This window comes from Cibotium barometz, chromosome 16 (genome assembly GCF_041138505.1).
Source record: "Cibotium barometz isolate CiBa-2024 chromosome 16, ASM4113850v1, whole genome shotgun sequence".
NCBI lineage: Eukaryota > Viridiplantae > Streptophyta > Polypodiopsida > Cyatheales > Cibotiaceae > Cibotium > Cibotium barometz.
In genome coordinates this window covers 4,825,044-4,846,297 of record NC_141061.1, presented here as the reverse complement: position 1 = coordinate 4,846,297, position 21,254 = coordinate 4,825,044, and the positions used below count along the sequence as shown (strand labels likewise).

Genomic DNA, 21,254 nt, shown 5'->3' with positions numbered 1-21,254 from the left:
GCCAATTTTCAGCCTGGCATGCAGGGGAATATGTATGGTGGTATGCAGTCCGGTATGGCTGGAAATATGTTTGCAGGCATGCAACCTGGGATGCAAGGCAATATGTTTGGTGGCATGCAGCCAGGTATGCATAATGGAATGTATGGAAACATGGCTGGAATGTATGGTATGCCTGGCATGGGAATGGGAAATGTTGACCCAATGATGGGTATGAATGTTGGGGGCAGCAATCTCACGAAACTACTTCCATATGATAATCTAACGCCTATGGGAAAGGCGAAAGATTACAAGGAAGGGGGAGCTGCAGTGAAGTTTGACACTTTCAGTGGGGCCAAGGATAAATTGAAGGCACTTACCTTTTTACAGCAGTTTGATGCTGCTTTTTCTGGTGGGAATTACACAGAGTCCTCTAAGGTGAGGAAAGCTGCCACTTTTCTCAAGGGCAATGCTTTGCAGTGGTGGTCTACTCTTCTTTTGCAGGGCATAGCACCCACCACATGGGTTCAATTCAAACAGGTTTTCTCTTCCGTATGGCTCACATCTACATTTGAGGTGGATGTTATGACCGCATGGCACAAGCTGGATGCTTCAAAGTGTGATAGTTTGGAGGATTATAACAAGAAGTTTTGGGAAGCTTTACTCCCAGTGACTTCTTATCGTGCCGTGCCATTATCTGAGCAGGTGGAGAAGTATTGTTGTGGGCTGCCCAAGGAGGTACGAGATTATTGTATAAAGACAAGAGTAACGAACATGTCACAGATGATTGAAAATGCTATGACAGCTAATGCGTTACTCACAGGTGGTTCATCTGGGTTTAAAGGCAGTAAGAAATTGAGCAAGAAAGCTGAAAAATTTGGGCATGCTTCTCGTGATGCTAAAGGGTCTTCAGAGACAAAGCATAAGAAGTTGCCAATGCCCAAGAGGACTTCTGAGGAAAGACAGGCTTTGAGAGATGCTCAAAAGTGTTTTTACTGTACTGAAGAGGGGCATATGTCATTCAATTGTCCCAAAAGAACGTCCAAAAAGGACCCTGACAATAAAGGAGAGCCCAAGCCAAAGAAACAAAAGCCTTCTGCAGGCTTAGTTCCTGATCTTGTGGGGGAGCAGCTAGGTGGTGAAGCTACAGAGTTATGCAGGGCATGGGGCAAAGTGAGAGATCAGAATGCTTTGATCTTCTTTGACACAGGTGCTAGAGCCAACTTCATTTCACCAGATTTGGCTGGCCGATTAGGGATTCGCGCAGAGGAGATGGGGCCGTTACATGAGGCAAATATGGCTTGTCCAGGGTATGCAGAACCCGTTACTCCTATCATTGGGAAGCTTCGGCTTCATTTGCAGGGTTATGTGGACAGCGAGGAGTTCTTCATCATGCCTTTGGATGGCTGTGATGTTTTGTTGGGGATGCCATGGTGCCACAGGGTACATGCGGTGGTGGATACTTACAATAGGAAAATCACTTTGACTCATAGAGGGAAAGAGCATGTATTGGATGTAAAACTCAAAGGGGAATCTGTTCCTATTGTATCCGCTTCGGCGATTTCATCAGTAATAAAAAAGCATCTTTCCGCGTACTTGATTTATGTAAAGGATGCACAGGATGATGAGTCTAAGTCTAATTTGTCAATGTTAGATAAGGACAGGGCTGATTTCTTAAGTGGGTTTCAAGACTGTTTTTCCGAGTCATTGCCAGGAGAATTACCTCCTGAGAGGCCAGAAGATCATGCCATAGATCTGATTCCTGGTAGTACTCCACCGAATAGGCCGCCGTACCGTGTTAGTGCAGCCCAACAGGAAGAGATTATGAGTCAGGTGCAGGAGCTTTTGAATAAGGGGTTGATTCAGCCTAGCTCATCACCCTTTTGCTCACCTGTGCTCTTAGTGCAGAAGAAGGATGGTTCTTGGCGCATGTGTATAGATTACAGGGTGCTGAATAAGAATACCATCAAGAATCGATTCCCCATACCGAGGATCGATGACATATTGGACCGCTTACAGGGCTCCACAGTTTTTAGTCGTATTGACTTGAAAAGCGGGTATCATCAGATACGCATTAGACCCGAGGATGTGCATAAGACAGCATTCCGAACCACATTTGGGTTGTATGAGTTCTTGGTTATGCCCTTTGGTTTGACAAATGCGCCTGCCACATTTAACAGAATGATGGACAGGATTTTCAGGCCTCATAGAGAGTTTGTGGGCACATTCTTTGATGATATGATTGTGCATTCACGAACTGAGGAAGAGCATAGAAGGCATTTGGCCATTGTGTTTGCAGAACTCAGAAACCATAGATTGGTGGTTAATGGCAAGAAGAGTGAGTTTTTCTTGCAGGATATACATTTCTTGAGGCATATTGTGTCTGGTCATGGAGTCCGTATGGATCCAGCAAAGGTGGAAGCAATACTTAATTGGCCAGCTTTGAGGACCGTGCATGATGTACGCAGTTTTTTAGGATTATGTTCCTATTACAGGCGTTACATACGGCACTTTGCTGAAATTGCTTCGCCTCTTCATGCTTTGACGAAGAAAGCAACTCCGTTTAGATGGGCTGATCGGGAAATTACAGCATTTAAAAAGCTCAAAGAAAAGCTTACTTCGGACCCAGTATTGGTGTTACCGGACCTCCGAAAGGCTTTTGTTGTCCAGTGTGATGCATGTGGAAGTAGCATTGGTGCAGTCCTCATGCAAGAGGGACATGTGATAGCCTATGAGAGTAGAGTTTTGCAAGATGCTGAGAAGCATTTACAGGTGTATGAGAAAGAGATGTTGGCTGTAATTCACGCTCTTTCTACATGGAAACACTACTTGCTTGGGGCTGATTTTACTGTGCAGACAGATCATCAGACCTTGCGTTATTTCCTCACGCAGACTAAGCTTTCAGAGAAGCATATGCGTTGGGCAAACTTTTTGTCAATGTTTCACTTCCAGATTGTGCATGTGGAAGGCAAAAAGAATGTAGTGGCAGATGCTTTGTCACGCAAGCCACAGGTCTCTGCAGTTTCACTTGCTTATCATCATGAGCTTGATGAAATGAAAGAGCAGTATGCCCATGATGAGGATTTTGAGAGGTTGTATGATCAGATGTCTGAGGGTCAGCGGCATGAGCATTATACTCTCAGAGATGGGTTTTTATTGATGCATGGCAGACTGTGTGTTACCAGGCCATTGCGACTCAAGGTTATGATTGAAAGTCATGCTCCACCGTATGCAGGTCATAGAGGTATTGACGCCACGGTCAAAGCAGTGGAGACTTTCTTTTATTGGCCAACCTTGAGAAGAGATGTTGATGCCTTTGTGAGGCAATGCATCGTATGTCAGAAGGTAAAGTTTGACCGTCAGAAGACACCAGGGTTATTACAGCCTTTACCTATTCCGGATAGACCTTGGGAGAGCATTGCCATGGATTTTGTATTTGATCTTCCACGGACACAAACGGGAAATGATGGCATCTGGACTATCATATGCAGGTTCAGTAAGCAGGCTCATTTCATTCCCGTGAGGAAGACAATTAAAGTGGATCATATGGTGAAGTTGTTCATGGCGAACATCTTCAAGTATCCTGGCTTGCCTACGTCTATCATTAGTGACCGTGATCCACGGATGACGAGTTTGTTTTGGAGAGGGTTGTTTGACAACATGGGTACAACTCTCAAGTTTTCATCGTCATTTCATCCATAGACAGATGGTCAGTCAGAAGAGGCTAACTCTACAGTGTTGGATCTTCTCAAGTGTTATGTGTCAGAGCACAAGCAACAATGGGAAAAGTATCTTCCTTTGGTGGAGTTTGCATATAACAACACTGTACATAGCTCGACAGGCAAGGCGCCTTTTGAGATTGTAGAAGGAGGGAAGAAGGTACCGCCCATTTTGCATACAAAGGATAAGATCTTTGAGGCTGATCAGTATGTGGAGAGCTTGGATGAAGCTTATCGGAGAGTTAAGTTGGCCCTCCAGAAAACTCAACAGAAGCAAAAGAAAGCCGCAGACCGTAACAGACGTGATTTACAGTTTGCATTGGGTGATTGGGTTCTTTTGCGCTTTGAAAAGGCTAGGCTCAAGAAGATGAAGGGTAAAGAGCGCTTATTCCCTAAATTGAGCATGCGATATATGGGCCTTTTCAGGTTTTGGAAAAGATTGGTGAGGTAACCTATCGTTTGAAGTTACCAGATCACTGGAGGATTCACAATGCTTTTCACGTGAGTCTTCTTAGACCTTTCCGTGGGGATGTGCCTGAGGATGTATCAGATGAGGCTCAGCCGGAACTTGAGGAACTTGATGAGGTTCTGATTCCAGAGCAGATACTGGCACATAAAGAAAGGAAGGTACGAGGTAAAGTTTCCCGTCGCTATCTTGTGAAGTTCAAGAACTATTCACCGATGGATGCGAAGTGGATGGAGGAAGGTGACTTAACAGATTCACCTCAGGTTTTGCAGCTTTATCTCGATGCCTTTGAGTTAGAGCCGACTCTTATTGTGGCTCATTCAGGTTCAGCAGAGCATGGGTCTGGAGCATTACCTGATGCTCAAGAGGGGGGTAGCACCTCCACTCCCTTGATTCAGACAGGCTCAGATGACATCTAGAGGTCGCTTGGTGCAGATTTTCTCTCACCCGAAGGTACTGAGGCTGACAGTACATCTGTTTATGGGACTTCTATGATATATGTGTACTAGTCACATGGTATTTTTGTGGATATGTATGGTTCACAGTGGTATACAACTTGGACTATTACTATGCCATTGGTTTGCAGTGAATGTTGATACATGTGTATGGCTCAGAGAGATTGGGACGCTGATCTTGCCATATTGTATATTTCACTTTGGATATTTTGATGCATCACCAGAATGCAATCGAGGACGCTTGCCATCTTTCAAGAGGGGGGTATGTCATGGCCCTGTGAAAATGGAGCAGGACAAGTGTTGGCATGGTGGTTGCAGAGTCAGAATATTTTATGATTCACATGGGGGGTGCCCGGACAGTGTTTAAGATGTGTGGACATCCCTAGGTGTGAAGGGGGGAACTAGAAACATTAAGTTTTAATGTTTATTGGAGTTTGCCCCTAGGCCTTAGTGGCCCTAGGAACTTATTAAAGTTGGGGTCCTAGGGATTAATTTGGGGAGGAGTTTTCTCTCTCTTCTCTCTCTCTCTTCCCTTTTTGGGGAATCGTGGAGTAAAAGAGGAGTTTCCTTCATGCGCATGACGAGAAGCGTGGAAAAGCTCAAGAGGAGGAAGGCTGCTGTTTTGCTGTGTGCTGTTGCTGTTTTTCTGAGTGGAATCAGCCGTACAGCACTGTACGGCCAGAACTGGGCAAACATTCTCTCTCTTTCTCCTCTGTTGCTGGCTGCGCACAGAAACTGCTGCTGGAAATTCTGCGCACAGGCCAGTACAGGCTGTACCAGCAAGTACACAGGCCGTACAGCCCTGTACGACAGCCGTACAGTGTACGGACAGGGCTGACGCATGCTTTTCTGAATTCTGTAGCTTCAGGCGGCGCTTGTCAGGTGGCTGGACAGACCTGAATACACAGGTTCAGGTTGGTACAGGAGTGGACAGCAGGCTGTTTTTGCAAGTACAACGCTTGGCACGTATCCCGAGGCGGTACAGACGGGTACTGTGCTGATTTTCAGATCTGTATTTTTCAAGGACAGCATAGGAGTGAGCATCAAGAGGAGGATACAGGCAAGTGCAAGCATAGATTGGTGCTGTTGCTTCCTCCAGTGTTGTTTCACGAGCTGAACTTGGTAAGCTCTGTTTCTGTTCATCTATCTCTCTTTCTACTGCTTGATGTCTGTTGCAGATATGTGTTATCTGGCCCCTTGTGAGAGGAGGGGTATGGCAGATTGACAAGGGTTGAGACAGAGACTGGACAGCACATGTATGTTTGAGCTGAGAAGATGTATCATGCACTTGAGTTATGCCAGATGTATGCCCATGGTTGGCCTGCTTAGTGATCTTGGCTGATCAGAGGGAGGCACAGTGTGTTGTTTGAAGACACAGATCTGTGTGCATAGATCCTCTGTGCTGAGAAGGATTTGTGGGCCATCAGATTGGACTTACAGGTGTAAACTCTTGGCTGATCTTTGTGTTGTACTCAGCCATTCATATTATTTTAATTGAATAAAGAAATACCGCAAGGGGCGCCAAGCTTTGGGGCCAACAGGTGTCGCTGTGTTTTCAGATTTGGGCACTCTAGCTCCAATCTGTGTTCTTTTCACATCTAGACTACAAGTGGACGGGTGATTGCTAATCTACCGCACTCTGGTTTTCTATCAGAGGCCGGTTTCAGGAGCCCTCTCTCTTCATTAATGGAGGCTCTCTTGCTGCACACTAGCCTCTACCACCGTTGAAGGCTGCCCTAATGATGGCTACTCTTTTTCTCTCTCGCATGAAGGCTGCCCATGAAGAATACCGGCTGGTGGGGACTGTTTTGGAGGCTTCCATCGCGAAGAAATACTGAAGGCAAGGGTATTCAATCATTTATTATGATTTCTAGCCATTGTACTTGTTGTACCAGCATTTGTACTTGCTATACTTGCTGTACCAGCCACCGTACCGGTTGTACCAACCAGCGTACCTGTTGTACCAGCCACCGTACTTGCTGTACCAGCCACCGTACCTGTTGTACCAGCTGAATGGAGAGTTGTACTTGCTGTACCAACTCTATTGCATGAAGACCCGTGGTTTTTGGGGAAGAATCAGTACCCATACAGAGGTATATGGATTATATTGTTGGCTCGGCATTTCTACAGCCTATGTTCCGGCTTGATAGCCTTGTGTTGGGCTGTGTTATGGCATTTGTATAGGGATAATCCAGCATCTCCCGTGGGGATAGTAAGGCCCTCAAAGCTTGTACATGATATTATTCTCCTTGGGTAATAAAATACTCCAAGGGGGGGGGGCGGCCCATTCCGGCCTCTATGCGGTGTCACACGTGCAAGCTCCATTTGCAGCATTTGTGGATGTTTTGTCCAGCTTTATGTTTTATGCAAAGTGATGATGGATATGTGTTAAGGCTGTGGCCATGTTTAAATGTTTTAATATGCATTGATGGTATCAACAAGTGTGTCAAAGGCCTTAGTCCCTCGGGCGAGTTTGAGAGAGAGAGAGAGAGAGAGAGAGAGAGAGAGAGAAGAGTGTCAAAACACACACACAGCGCACACACACACACAGGTCCTAAACTGTTGCTTTGTATTATGTAGAAGAAAGAAGTAATACAACTGTAATTCAAATACAAGATGTGGTTGAGAATGAAGACGTCAAACCACAACGCTATGACCAGTTCACTCATGGCTAGCACTTCGCCTACAAAAAAACGCTCTGTGAAGTACAACGCTGAGGAAAGCAGATGAATATGACGATTTGGCTACCCACGTACATATGTGCACCAATGCTCCTAGTCAGCCAACAATGCTGTTGCCGGCCACCTACAACTGACTACCACGTCATCAATACCACATCATCATTGCCACGTGGCAAAGCCAAAGTGTCCCTTGTGATATCCAACTCTACTTGTCGGCTGCTATTTGATGTTTGGTTGTGCCCTGCATACTTGTAGATGTGTCACATTCTCCCCTACTTGCATAGGGGTTGTCCTCAGCTGCATGGCCTCTTAATAAGCTCTCAACAAGAGAGACTCCTCATCAAACCAAACTACTTGCTAGATTAAAGCATGCTTACTATATCAAGCATTTTTATTTATATACCTAGATGAATCCAGGAACATGCCCAAATTCACCTTTTAGGAACGTGCATGTTATATACTCATGGTAGTCAACCCACAAGACTATATAACTATCAACTCCATTATGCATAGTATGGACTAGATACTACGACATCCCCACTAACGTCATCAGTGCCCAATAGTGGGTGTAGAACTCTGTATCAAGATATGCTCTTACACACACACACTCCACATACACACACACACCACACACGCACACGCACGCACACGGAAAACCAGAGTGTGGTAGATTAGCAATCACCCGTCCACTTGTAGTCTAGATGTGAAAAGAACACAGATTGGAGCTAGAGTGCCCAAATCTGAAAACACAGCGACACTTGTTGGCCCCAAAGCTTGGCGCCCCTTGCGGTATTTCTTTATTCAATTAAAATAATATGAATGGCTGAGTACAACACAAAGATCAGCCAAGAGTTTACACCTGTAAGTCCAATCTGATGGCCCACAAATCCTTCTCAGCACAGAGGATCTATGCACACAGATCTGTGTCTTCAAACAACACACTGTGCCTCCCTCTGATCAGCCAAGATCACTAAGCAGGCCAACCATGGGCATACATCTGGCATAACTCAAGTGCATGATACATCTTCTCAGCTCAAACATACATGTGCTGTCCAGTCTCTGTCTCAACCCTTGTCAATCTGCCATACCCCTCCTCTCACAAGGGGCCAGATAACACATATCTGCAACAGACATCAAGCAGTAGAAAGAGAGATAGATGAACAGAAACAGAGCTTACCAAGTTCAGCTCGTGAAACAACACTGGAGGAAGCAACAGCACCAATCTATGCTTGCACTTGCCTGTATCCTCCTCTTGATGCTCACTCCTATGCTGTCCTTGAAAAATACAGATCTGAAAATCAGCACAGTACCCGTCTGTACCGCCTCGGGATACGTGCCAGGCGTTGTACTTGCAAAAACAGCCTGCTGTCCACTCCTGTACCAACCTGAACCTGTGTATTCAGGTCTGTCCAGCCACCTGACAAGCGCCGCCTGAAGCTACAGAATTCAGAAAAGCATGCGTCAGCCCTGTCCGTACACTGTACGGCTGTCGTACAGGGCTGTACGGCCTGTGTACTTGCTGGTACAGCCTGTACTGGCCTGTGCGCAGAATTTCCAGCAGCAGTTTCTGTGCGCAGCCAGCAACAGAGGAGAAAGAGAGAGAATGTTTGCCCAGTTCTGGCCGTACAGTGCTGTACGGTTGATTCCACTCAGAAAAACAGCAACAGCACACAGCAAAACAGCAGCCTTCCTCCTCTTGAGCTTTTCCACGCTTCTCCTCATGCGCATGAAGGAAACTCCTCTTTTACTCCACGATTTCCCAAAAAGGGAAGAGAGAGAGAGAAGAGAGAGAAAACTCCTCCCCAAATTAATCCCTAGGGCCCCAACTTTAATAAGTTCCTAGGGCCACTAAGGCCTAGGGGCAAACTCCAATAAACATTAAAACTTAATGTTTCTAGTTCCCCCCTTCACACCTAGGGATGTCCACACATCTTAAACACTGTCCGGGCACCCCCCATGTGAATCATAAAATATTCTGACTTTGCAACCACCATGCCCACACTTGTCCTGCTCCATTTTCACAGGGCCATGACACTCCAATTTATAGATTTGGGCCTCCCATGAGCTAAAATGGCAAGAGAAGGTTACGATGACAAGTGGAGAGCCACACAATAGCTGAAGTGACAAGTTTGAGGCCACTTGTCTCACTTTGATTCTTTTTCTAACAAGTGTCAGGCCACTTGTCTCACTTTGGTCCACTTTCATGCCACATGTCCCAATCTAAGAGATGGGTCCTTCCATAATCTTTATCTCTAAAAATATCCCAACTGGTAAACATTCTGTCATAGGTACTTTGCCAACTCTTGGTATCCGCTCAATTCGAGATGTAATGACGCGAACAAAATTTCCATCGGAGTCGGGCCAAAAATAGCAACTCTCCTAAATTTTAGGAGTGTGGTCCTTTGTATTCTAGGATAATCCCCCATTCCCAAAGCTTGTACTTTCCAAATATTTAAACATCCTGGAGTCCACTAGACCCCTTTCAGACCTGGAAATGTCCAGGCTGGTGACATCCTCCCCAACTTCTTAAAAGTTGTCCGCAACTTTAAGCTTCAAGCCATATATTTAAGATATAATCATGTCCCATCGATTGGGCGAGACGAGATAGTCTCAAAAATCCACTATAACTGAAGAATCCATGTCCCAAAGAAATGGGCGAGACTAAATAAGTCTCCACAATACCAATATCAAAATCATGTCCCAAGATAAATGGGCGAGACAAAAAAAAAACAACCCATAAATCGAGATATCATAATCCATGTCCCAAGTAAATGGGCGAGACAAAACAGTCCCATAAGTCCAGATGTCATAATCCATGTCCCAAGTAAATGGGCGAGACAAAACAGTCCCATAAGTCCAGATATCATAATCCATGTCCCAAGTAAATGGGCGAGACAAAACAGTCCCATAAGTCCAGATATCATAATCCATGTCCGAAGTAAATGGGTGAGACAAAATAAGTCTCTTGCCAACAAGACATCGGTCCACATGACCCTTGGCATAGACATAAGTCCCGTCATGTCCACTTTACCACTTGCACCCCGTGTTCGTACTCTGACCACACACCTTGGATGAGAGGTGGGCTCAAATAACAAGATAAAACAATCACTCGCAGGCATAGATAACCTGGTGTTCCATAAGCATTTCTGCTACACATAGTTTATAGCACCAATAGTTTGTAGGCATTTCGGCCACCAACTCACACTACCCTCTCAAGTGCCCATGTTCCCTTCCATCTGCTCTCTATTGTTCCACCCACACATGGTAGAAACAATCTTCAAGAGAGCACGTAGGACAAGAGAACACTACACAGGGTATGTTGTGCTTGTCACTACCCTTTGAAGTGCCTATGTTCCCTTCCATTTGCTCTCTATTGTTCCACCCACACATGGTAGAAACAATCTTCAAGAGAGCACGTAGGACAAGAGAACACTACACACGGTAAGTGAACCATGAGTTCCATAAGTCCAATGCATCCCAAATAAAGGGAGCCAAAAAGAATAATCCATAAACCAGCTATCATCATTCTTGTACTTGAAAATATTCCGCCTGCCATCATGACACACCATGTGTGCATGGCCGGAATCCACACGGGCACCGCCCGAAGGTCCACAAATGTCCTGCCATGTCCTTGGACTCATATGCATTCACTCATATGATCCATACACATGCCCAGGTATAATACATACATGCATCCGCATGTTTCTAGGTCTGACACGCATCCGCATGTCCCTAGAATATAGGGGTTTGTGACATTCGCCCGAAAGTCCACAAATGTACTGCCATGTCCTTGGACTCATATGCATCCACTCATATGATCCATACACATACCCAGGTATAATACATACATGCATCCGCATGTTTCTAGGCCTGACACGCATCCGCATGTCCCTAGAATATACTCCAAAGTACAAGATTACGGGTGCCTGGGGATTCACCACCAGCCTGCACCTGATTTTTTCCAAATACATTATGAATGAATACATTTCAAACAAGAGAATCTGTAGGTATATCCGCCCTACACACAGGTACTTCCGCCCTGCAGAAGCCTCTTCACAGGTACATCCGCCCTGCACAAGAGTATCATAATCCTCACAGGTACTCCGCCCACATACTCTGTGCTAACCACAATGCACACACCTTGGAGTAGAGGTGGACTTTATCCATAAAAGCATTATATCCATGAGATATCCAAAGATTTCTTCTCTATAAACTTGGACAGATTCGTCCATAGAAATTGCTTGTGAAGCCCAATATCTATATAAATCTCGTCCAAGAAAGAAATCCCCATAGATATAATCCATCCCAATAAAGGGAGCCATGAAAAGAATTCATCCCATTAAAGGGAGCCATAAACAATGTTTCCTTGAAACCATCTCAAGGCAAACAACAACACTTTTCTTCTTGCATAGCTATACAAGGGTTAGTGTACATCAAAAACACTTCATAGCAAAAGCACTAACTTTGCAAACTCAAAGTATACTTAGCTTTTCTTTGCCAGGTTGGTCATGAAGCCAAAAGAAATATCTCGTCACCATATCCTTAAGATATCTTGAGAGATATCTCCGTATAGCTTGCCTGTAAGCTTGATAATATAATCCAAAATATCCATATGGAAAGAGTGCTAAATGTGTACACATAAAGCCAACTCCACACTTCCACGATAAAATTCTGTGAATTCATAAATCCTTAGATCAACAAGCTGTCTACTGCTCATGCTCTTGCTTCATAAGCTATGAAGCGGCTGGCCATGCTTAACAGCAATGATGGTAAGTGTGGTCCCCACTTGAGATCATTTCATGAAACTCGCCCGAGGGACTAAGGCCTTTGACACACTTGTTGATACCATCAATGCATATTAAAACATTTAAACATGGCCACAGCCTTAACACATATCCATCATCACTTTGCATAAAACATAAAGCTGGACAAAACATCCACAAATGCTGCAAATGGAGCTTGCACGTGTGACACCGCATAGAGGCCGGAATGGGCCGACCCCCCCCTTGGAGTATTTTATTACCCAAGGAGAATAATATCATGTACAAGCTTTGAGGGCCTTACTCTCCCCACGGGAGATGCCGGATTATCCCTATACAAATGCCATAACACAGCCCAACACAAGGCTATCAAGCCGGAACATAGGCTGTAGAAATGCCGAGCCAACAATATAATCCATATACCTCCGTGTGGGTACCGATTCTTCCCCAAAAACCACGGGTCTTCATGCAATAGAGTTGGTACAGCAAGTACAACTCTCCATTCAGCTGGTACAGCAGGTACGGTGGTTGGTATAGCCGGTACGGTGGTTGGTACAGCAGGTATAGCAAGTACAAATGCTGGTACAACAAGTACAATGGCTAGAAATCATAATAAATGATTGAATACCCTTGCCTTCAGTATTTCTTCGCGATGGAAGCCTCCAAAACAGTCCCCACCAGCCGGTATTCTTCATGGGCAGCCTTCATGCGAGAGAGAAAAAGAGTAGCCATCATTAGGGCAGCCTTCAACGGTGGTAGAGGCTAGTGTGCAGCAAGAGAGCCTCTATTAATGAAGAGAGAGGGCTCCAATTTATAGATTTGGGCCTCCCATGAGCTAAAATGGCAAGAGAAGGTTACGATGACAAGTGGAGAGCCACACAATAGCTGAAGTGACAAGTTTGAGGCCACTTGTCTCACTTTGATCCTTTTTCTAACAAGTGTCAGGCCACTTGTCTCACTTTGGTCCACTTTCATGCCACATGTCCCAATCTAAGAGATGGGTCCTTCCATAATCTTTATCTCTAAAAATATCCCAACTGGTAAACATTCTATCATAGGTACTTTGCCAACTCTTGGTATCCGCTCAATTCGAGATGTAATGACGCGAACAAAATTTCCATCGGAGTCGGGCCAAAAATAGCAACTCTCCTAAATTTTAGGAGTGTGGTCCTTTGTATTCTAGGATAATCCCCCATTCCCAAAGCTTGTACTTTCCAAATATTTAAACATCCTGGAGTCCACCAGACCCCTTTCAGACCTGGAAATGTCCAGGTTGGTGACACTCTCTGTGTGTGGAAAACCCTAGCTTGTAGGCACAAGTGTTCTACGGTCACGGTGTGGTTATCAGAACATCTAGGTTTCTCCTAGGCAGATTAAGGCTTTTAGGAGGGGTCATTTGAGTGTCTAGGTGTCTCCTAGGCAGATTAGGGCTTGTAGGAGGTGCCAACAACCAATTAAGGTTTGCGTTTTTGCCTTCGCAGCCAATTTTTGCATGTGCATTAGGTCGTTGAGATGAGCTTTTTGCTTGTGGGTAAAGTCCTTTAATGAGATTGATGTATAAGGGTTTGGAGTTTTACCTTAGATTGCATTTAGAGCTGCGTTTAGGGTGTGCACTAGAGTTTTTCTGAGTGCAAACCAGCCGTACAGCACTGTACGGCCAGATCTGCTGCAAGTATTCTTTCTCTCTTGGTACAGATTACGTACAGGAGCTGCTGCGGGTCTTTTTCTCTGCTGGACAGGCTGCGCACAGGCTTTGTACAGGCTGTGCAGACAAGTACACAGCAGGTACAACACTGTACGACTGCCGTACACTGTACGGACAGTCCAGGTACACCACTGTACTGCTGCTGGCGGCGCAGGACAGATTCTGGACAGATTGACTGCGCAGGTTCAGGCGAGTCCAGGTGCTGGCTGCAAGCGGCGTGTGCAAGTACAACTCTTGGCACGTATCCCGAGGTAGTACAGACGGGTACGGGGCTGTTTTTCAGATCTGTACTTTCAAAGACAGCATAGAAGTGAACACAAGGAGGAGGGTACAGACAAGTACAAACACATGTGTGAAGCAGGGTTGTGGAAACAAGTGCCTGCCAAGTACAGATTGGTACCGTTGCTTCCTCCAGTGCTGTTTCACGAGCTGAATTTGGTAAGCTCCGCTTTTGTTCATCTATCTCTCTTTCTACTGCTTGATGTCTGTTGCAGATATGAGCTATCTGGCTCCTTGTGAGAGGAGGGGTATGGCAGATTGACAAGGGTTGAGACAGAGTTTGGACAGTTCATGTATGTATGAGCTGGGATGTTGTATCATGCACTTGAGTTATGCGAGATGTATGGTCATGGTTGCCCTACTTAGTGGTCTTGGCTGATCAGAGGGAGGCACAGTGTGTTATTGTGAAACACAGATCTGTGTGCATAGATCCTCTGTGCTAAGAAGTATTGTGGGCCGTCAGATTGGACATACAGGTGTAATCTCTTGGCTGATTTTTGTTGTACTCAGCCATTCATATTTTTGAAATTGAATAAAGAAATACCGCATGGGGCGCCAAGCTTTGGGGCCAACAGGTGTCGCCTTGTTTTCAGATTTGGGCACTCTAGCTCCAATCTGTTTTGTTTTCTTATCTAGACTACAAGTGGACGGGTGACTGTTAGTCTACCGCACTCTGGTTTCTGTCAGAGGCCGGTTTCAAGGTTCCGTCCCCGGAACCAATCATCAACTTTCTGAAGGGGGTGAGCTCTTGGTTGCTTTGAAGAAAGCCATCGCTGAAAATTCAGCAAACATGTCTGATACAGAGGATGAGTACTTCTATCATGAAGAAGAAGAGCAAGAGACTTCTCCTGAGAGAGATGTATCTGAGGATATTTTTGCAGGAGAACAGGCTATAGATGTTGAGCCTTATGAGGATGTAACACTGCCAGAAGATGTGCAGGGTAAAGAGGATGATGATGCTCGGTTCAAAGATCGTTTGGCTAGTGTTATGGATACTTTTATGCAGCTCACACAGAGTGAGAGATTTGCTGAATTTATGAGATCTCGCACAGAGCCCGAGAAAAAGAAGAAGAAGGTTCGCTCTAAGAATCTTCCACAGGGTCATAGTGGTGCCATCCCACAGGAACCATCTTTTGGCTAGTTTCCGAACATACAGCCTTTACCTATTCCGGATAGACCTTGGGAGAGCATTGCCATGGATTTTGTATTTGATCTTCCACGGACACAAACGGGAAATGATGGCATCTGGACTATCATATGCAGGTTCAGTAAGCAGGCTCATTTCATTCCCGTGCGTAAGACGATCAAAGTGGATCATATGGTGAAGTTGTTCATCGCGAACATCTTCAAGTATCATGGCTTGCCTACGTCTATCATTAGTGACCGTGATCCACGGATGACGAGTTTGTTTTGGAGAGGGTTGTTTGACAACATGGGTACAACTCTCAAGTTTTCATCGTCATTTCATCCACAGACAGATGGTCAGTCAGAAGAGGCTAACTCTACAGTGTTAGATCTTCTCAAGTGTTATGTGTCAGAGCACAAGCAACAATGGGAAAAGTATCTTCCTTTGGTGGAGTTTGCATATAACAACACTGTACATAGCTCGACAGGCAAGGCACCTTTTGAGATTGTGGAAGGAGGGAAGAAGGTACCACCCATTTTGCATACAAAGGATAAGATCTTTGAGGCTGATCAGTATGTGGAGAGTTTGGATGAAGCTTATCGGAGGGTTAAGTTGGCACTCCAGAAAACTCAGCAGAAGCAAAAGAAAGCCGCAGACCGTAACAGACGTGATTTACAGTTTGCATTGGGTGATTGGGTTCTTTTGCTCTTTGAAAAGGCTAGACTCAAGAAGATGAAGGGTAAAGAGCGCTTATTCCCTAAATTGAGCATGCGATATTATGGGCCTTTTCAGGTTTTGGAAAAGATTGGTGAGGTAACCTATCGTTTGACGTTACCAGATCACTGGAGGATTCACAATGCTTTTCACGTGAGTCTCCTTAGACCTTTCCGTGGGGATGTGCCTGAGGATGTATCAGATGAGGCTCAGCCGGAAGTTGAGGAACTTGATGAGGTTCTCATTCCAGAGCAAATACTGGCACATAAAGAAAGGAAGGTACGAGGTAAAGTTTCCCGTCGCTATCTTGTGAAGTTCAAGAACTATTCACCGATGGATGCGAAGTGGATGGAGGAAGGTGACTTAACAGATTCACCTCAGGTTTTGCAGCTTTATCATCTCGATGCCTTTGAGTTAGAGCCGACTCTTATTGTGGCTCATTCAGGTTCAGCAGAGCATGGGTCTGGAGCATTACCTGATGCTCAAGAGGGGGGTAGCACCTCCACTCCCTTGATTCAGACAGGCTCAGATGACATCTAGAGGTCGCTTGGTGCAGTTTTTATCTCACCCGAAGGTACTGAGGCTGACAGTATATCTGTTTATGGGACTTCTATGATATATGTGTACTAGTGACATGAGATTTTGTGGATATGTATGGTTCACAGTGGTATACAACTTGGACTATTACTGGACTTTTTTAAGTTTGGGGCCCTAGGATTTTTATGGGGAGGAGGCCACTCCACTTTTGGAGTGAGTGCTTCTCTCTCCTCCCCCTCTCTCTAGCTTTTGGGAAAAAGGAGTCGTGGATGATTGATGCGTGGGTGTTCATGCGTGGAGAAGCTGAAGAGAAGAGTTGACTGCAGATTGTGTGTGTGCTGCTGCTGCTGTTTTTCTGAGTGCAAACCAGCCGTACAGCACTGTACGGCCAGATCTGCTGCAAGTATTCTTTCTCTCTTGGTACAGATTACGTACAGGAGCTGCTGCGGGTCTTTTTCTCTGCTGGACAGGCTGCGCACAGGCTTTGTACAGGCTGTGTAGACAAGTACACAGCAGGTACAACACTGTACGACTGCCGTACACTGTACGGACAGTCCAGGTACACCACTGTACTGCTGCTGGCGGCGCAGGACAGATTCTGGACAGATTGACTGCGCAGGTTCAGGCGAGTCCAGGTGCTGGCTGCAGGCGGCGTGTGCAAGTACAACTCTTGGCACGTATCCCGAGGTAGTACAGACGGGTACGGGGCTGTTTTTCGGATCTGTACTTTCAAAGACAGCATAGAAGTGAACACAAGGAGGAGGGTACAGACAAGTACAAACACATGTGTGAAGCAGGGTTGTGGAAATAAGTGCCTACAAGTACAGATTGGTACCGTTGCTTCCTCCAGTGCTGTTTCACGAGCTGAATTTGGTAAGCTCGCTTTTGTTCATCTATCTCTCTTTCTACTGCTTGATGTCTGTTGCAGATATGAGCTATCTGGCCCCTTGTGAGAGGAGGGGTATGGCAAATTGACAAGGGTTGAGAGAGAGTTTGGACAGTACATGTATGTATGAGCTGAGATGTTGTATCATGCACTTGAGTTATGCCAGATGTATGGTCATGGCTGCCTTGCTTAGTGGTCTTGGCTAATCAGAGGGAGGCACAGTGTGTTATTGTGAAACATAGTCAATGTCTATAGATACGGCATCCGGGAGCACCACTATTGGTGTGGAACAAGCCCACCACCTTCGAACAAGTATTCGTGCTTGCACGCAAAGTGCTGAAATGAAGCACAATAGTGGAAAGCCGAAGACTACATAGCCCCAACAACCCAAGGCATCTAATGCCAGGGAAGGGCCAGACCCAATTGGGGTCACCCCCATGACAGAGCTTGGGAGCCTCTAGCGCCAATAACTCGAACAACGTGTCAAAACTAACTCCAAACCAAAAAGCCAAGTTAGGCAAGACTGGTGGTAAGCTTAGCTAGGTTGAGTAGGCTCAGTACGAAAAAGAGGGGCAATTCTTGTATTTTCAGACATTAGGGCATATTTCGAAGGCTTGTCCCAAGGAACCCCTTGTGTAGGCCACAACCCCTGCCTCTACGGCTTCCATGGTGAGCTGGGCTCCAACATAGACCCCCCTAGGATGCCCCCAGTTTTTAACTCCTAGTTCACAGTTGGCCGCCATTGTTAGCTGAGAACTTGAAAATAAGAAGGGCGCCTTGGACCAAGAGTATGAGCACAATGAGGTTCTCAAGAGTTTTGGCAACATAAGTGGCCAACAGGTCACTGTCATGTTTGAGAGGGGCAGAACAAAGGATGTGATTATGGAACAAGTTGCTCAACAGGTTCATTTTTTTTCTTGGAATTCGGTATATACACAAGTGGAGGGATTTAGCACAGGAATGAGTACGAGTATCAAATTTGAAGCCCATAGTGCTACGTTGGTCATCCAAGGCACGGAGTTTGTGCGGGATTTCATGTTTGCTCCTCTTGTAGGAGCATACATGGTCCTAGGGATTTGTTGTGTGTGTGTGTGTGTGTGTGTGTGTGTGTGTGTGTGTGTCCATTTGCATATCAAAATGGCTCTTCCGTAGGATTGTAAGTGTTTAGTTCTCACCCCCGTGACCCTATGGAAAGTTATTTTGTTTTCAAGTTTGGGAACCCCCAAGAAAATTCTTTCCATTGTACTTGACACCCTCCAAAGGTGCTGCTTTGCTTTATAGGCCTCTCCAGTATCGACACATTGAGGTCTCTTCTTTACTTTGCATTGTGCAACACACTTGTGGGTGATGCTTTTTCAAGAACAGCTTCTAGCGACGATCTTTGTCTATAAAGTTCTCTTATGTTAAGGCTCTACAACTTGTATTCCAACCTTCCACCTTCAAATTAAAGAGCCATTGGCTTGCTTGATCTGTCCAGTTTGTGCTGCTTTGGAGTGTTGGGGTTGGTTATACCTTCTTTTTGAGGCTAATGATGATTGTCTTGGAAAATTGCAGTACACTCCGGCCATTGATATATGGAGCATTGGATGCATCTTTGCAGAGATTTTAACAGGGAAGCCTCTTTTTCCAGGCAAAAATGTAGTTCATCAGCTGGAATTGATCACTGACTTTCTTGGCACTCCATACCCAGAAGTGATTGAGAGGGTTTGTATTCTTGCTTGAGATGTATTGTTCTGCTGGCAACTGTTTGGAGTTGATAGTGACTTTTATGAGCATTTATTCTAAGCTTGGGGTCTATATAGTAATTTATATTAACCTAATTTTTATCAGGTACGAAATGAGAAGGCAAGGAGGTACCTAAGTACCATGCCCAAAAAAGCTCCTGTTAAATTTTTTAAAAAATTCCCGAATGTAGACCCTTTGGCCCTCCGGCTTCTTGAAAGGCTTCTTGCCTTTGATCCAAGAGACCGTCCCTCTGCAGAGGAGGTATGAACTTCAACTGCAAACTTGAAGAACAATAGAGAGCATCTGCATGTTTTTTGACAAACCCTGCTAAAGAATATAGCCAATATTGAGAGTGGATCCATCTAATCACTTAACATGTTTTGTAGGCTTTGGCAGATCCTTATTTTAAGGGTTTAGCCAAGGTTGAGCGGGAGCCATCGGCCCAACCTATAACCAAGGTTGAGTTTGAGTTTGAGAGGCGAAGGGTGACAAAAGACGACGTCAGGGAGCTCATCTATAGAGAGGTAATGGTGGTGCAAAAGTTAGATGACCTTTGCACACATTTGCCTACTTTGTATTTGATTCTTTGTGTTTGTTGGTTGTTTATGAACTGCTCACTAGTACACATCTGTTGTGCCCTTTTTTTTTTTCGCCAGATACTTGAGTATCATCCACAGAAGCTGGTAGAGTATTTAAATGGAACTGACCAGTCAAACTTCTTATATCCAAGGTGTTTGAAGCTATTAGCTTTGGTCCTCTCTTTGATCACTAAAAAGGTATGCTGATGTCAGGTGCACGTGATAAATGGATTTTGATCTTCTTTTTTTTTGGGATAATAACAGTGCTGTGGACCAGTTCAAAAAACTGTTCTCTCATCTCGACAGTGGCGGAACGGCACCTTTGGAAAGACAGCATACATCACTTCCAAGGTATCGTGAACATATGCATGGTTTGGGTGCTCTGCATACTTCCGTTTAGTTATTCTTATGTCTTTTTTAGTTTTGAAAGAGATAACATTGGAGAAAGAGTGAGAGAGACTGAAAGTAGAAGGTTCATTAACGCCTGTGAGGGGCCGAAATAGACCATAGGTACTGTGGTGGGGGATGCACAGAGCATTCATGAGAACTTTGACAAAGCATCATATGAAAAGCAGAAATTAAAAGTCTACCTAGTAGATAGTGGTGGTCAGTGTGTGTGCAGTCTGCAAAAGTTTTACGGGGTCACATAATAGCGGTCCATCATCCAACTAGGTCTGAAAGACCTAGTTGGATGATGGACGTGAGGGGGATCCAAATTCATGGATTGCATAAGATGAAAAATGGTCCGCTGTCGTTGAGGAGGAATAGGACTCTTGCTGTGATGTCGCCTAAGGGGCGATCTTTTGTGCCAAGCTTCTTGGCAATGCATTGTGCGTGTCATTTGGGGTCCCCAGCTGCAGCTAACTGACTGGAGGTCACTTTGGAAACTCCCAGTCTTTGGGGTCTCCCTATGGGTGCTCTGATCTGATTCTCCTTCAATTCCTCTTCGTTGCCTAGCTCTCTAGCTCATGGGTGTCCAATGTTCTTGAGTGAGGAGTTTTTGGATTTGGCTTTGATTCTCTCTCCTTCTTTGTCCCCTCTTGAGTTGGTCTCTGTGTCTTTGTATTTCATGCAAAAAGATTGCCATACACCCCTGGTCCTTATACTCTATCACTTGACGAGAAGTGCCAAATCTTTCTCTTGATAGGCAATGCAAACGGCCTCTAACTTCATAGTCCAATTTGCCTAGCACTCTAGCTGAGGACTGTCCAGTGTTCTGAAGTGAGGGGTGTCTGGCTTTGGCTCTGGTTTTCTCACCTCATTTGTCCCTTCATGAGTTGGGTCTTTGTTCTGTGCCTTCAAATCCCTTGCCAAAAGAGTGCCATACACCCCTCGTCCTCACACTCTTGCTCGACGAAGGCGTGAAATACCTGGCCGATGTCGGTCTTTAGAAATCCAAAGATCTCCTTGTAACCAGTTGGCCCTCTAGGCTCTAGCTCTATTTCACATGATAAAACCCATGCCCGGACACTAGACAGGTGGAAGAAGACATGGGAACATGGTCCATAGGGTTTGATTAAGAAAAAGCACTAGTTTTGGTAAAAAAAAAGGAAAAAGCAAAAGTCAAACTAGGTTGACTACGAGCCAGGGGCACCATTGGCAAGAGGAGACTGAGCCAAACAAAAAAGCTAAAGGCTGCTTTTCCAA

General features: G+C 45.2%; 1 protein-coding gene across 2 annotated transcripts in view; it reads left to right on the top strand.

Annotated features, from left to right (window-relative positions):
- Positions 1-21,254, top strand: part of LOC147630284 (mitogen-activated protein kinase 15-like) — a 68,616-nt gene that overhangs the window by 24,332 nt on the left and 23,030 nt on the right. For both annotated transcript variants that reach the window (XM_086810133.1, XM_086810131.1), the window contains exons 5-9: positions 18,859-19,008; positions 19,135-19,290; positions 19,416-19,553; positions 19,686-19,759; positions 19,872-19,958. In XM_086810133.1, coding sequence (XP_086666259.1) covers positions 18,859-19,008; positions 19,135-19,290; positions 19,416-19,553; positions 19,686-19,759; positions 19,872-19,958 — 605 coding nt within the window. The remainder of the gene's footprint in view (positions 1-18,858; positions 19,009-19,134; positions 19,291-19,415; positions 19,554-19,685; positions 19,760-19,871; positions 19,959-21,254) is intronic.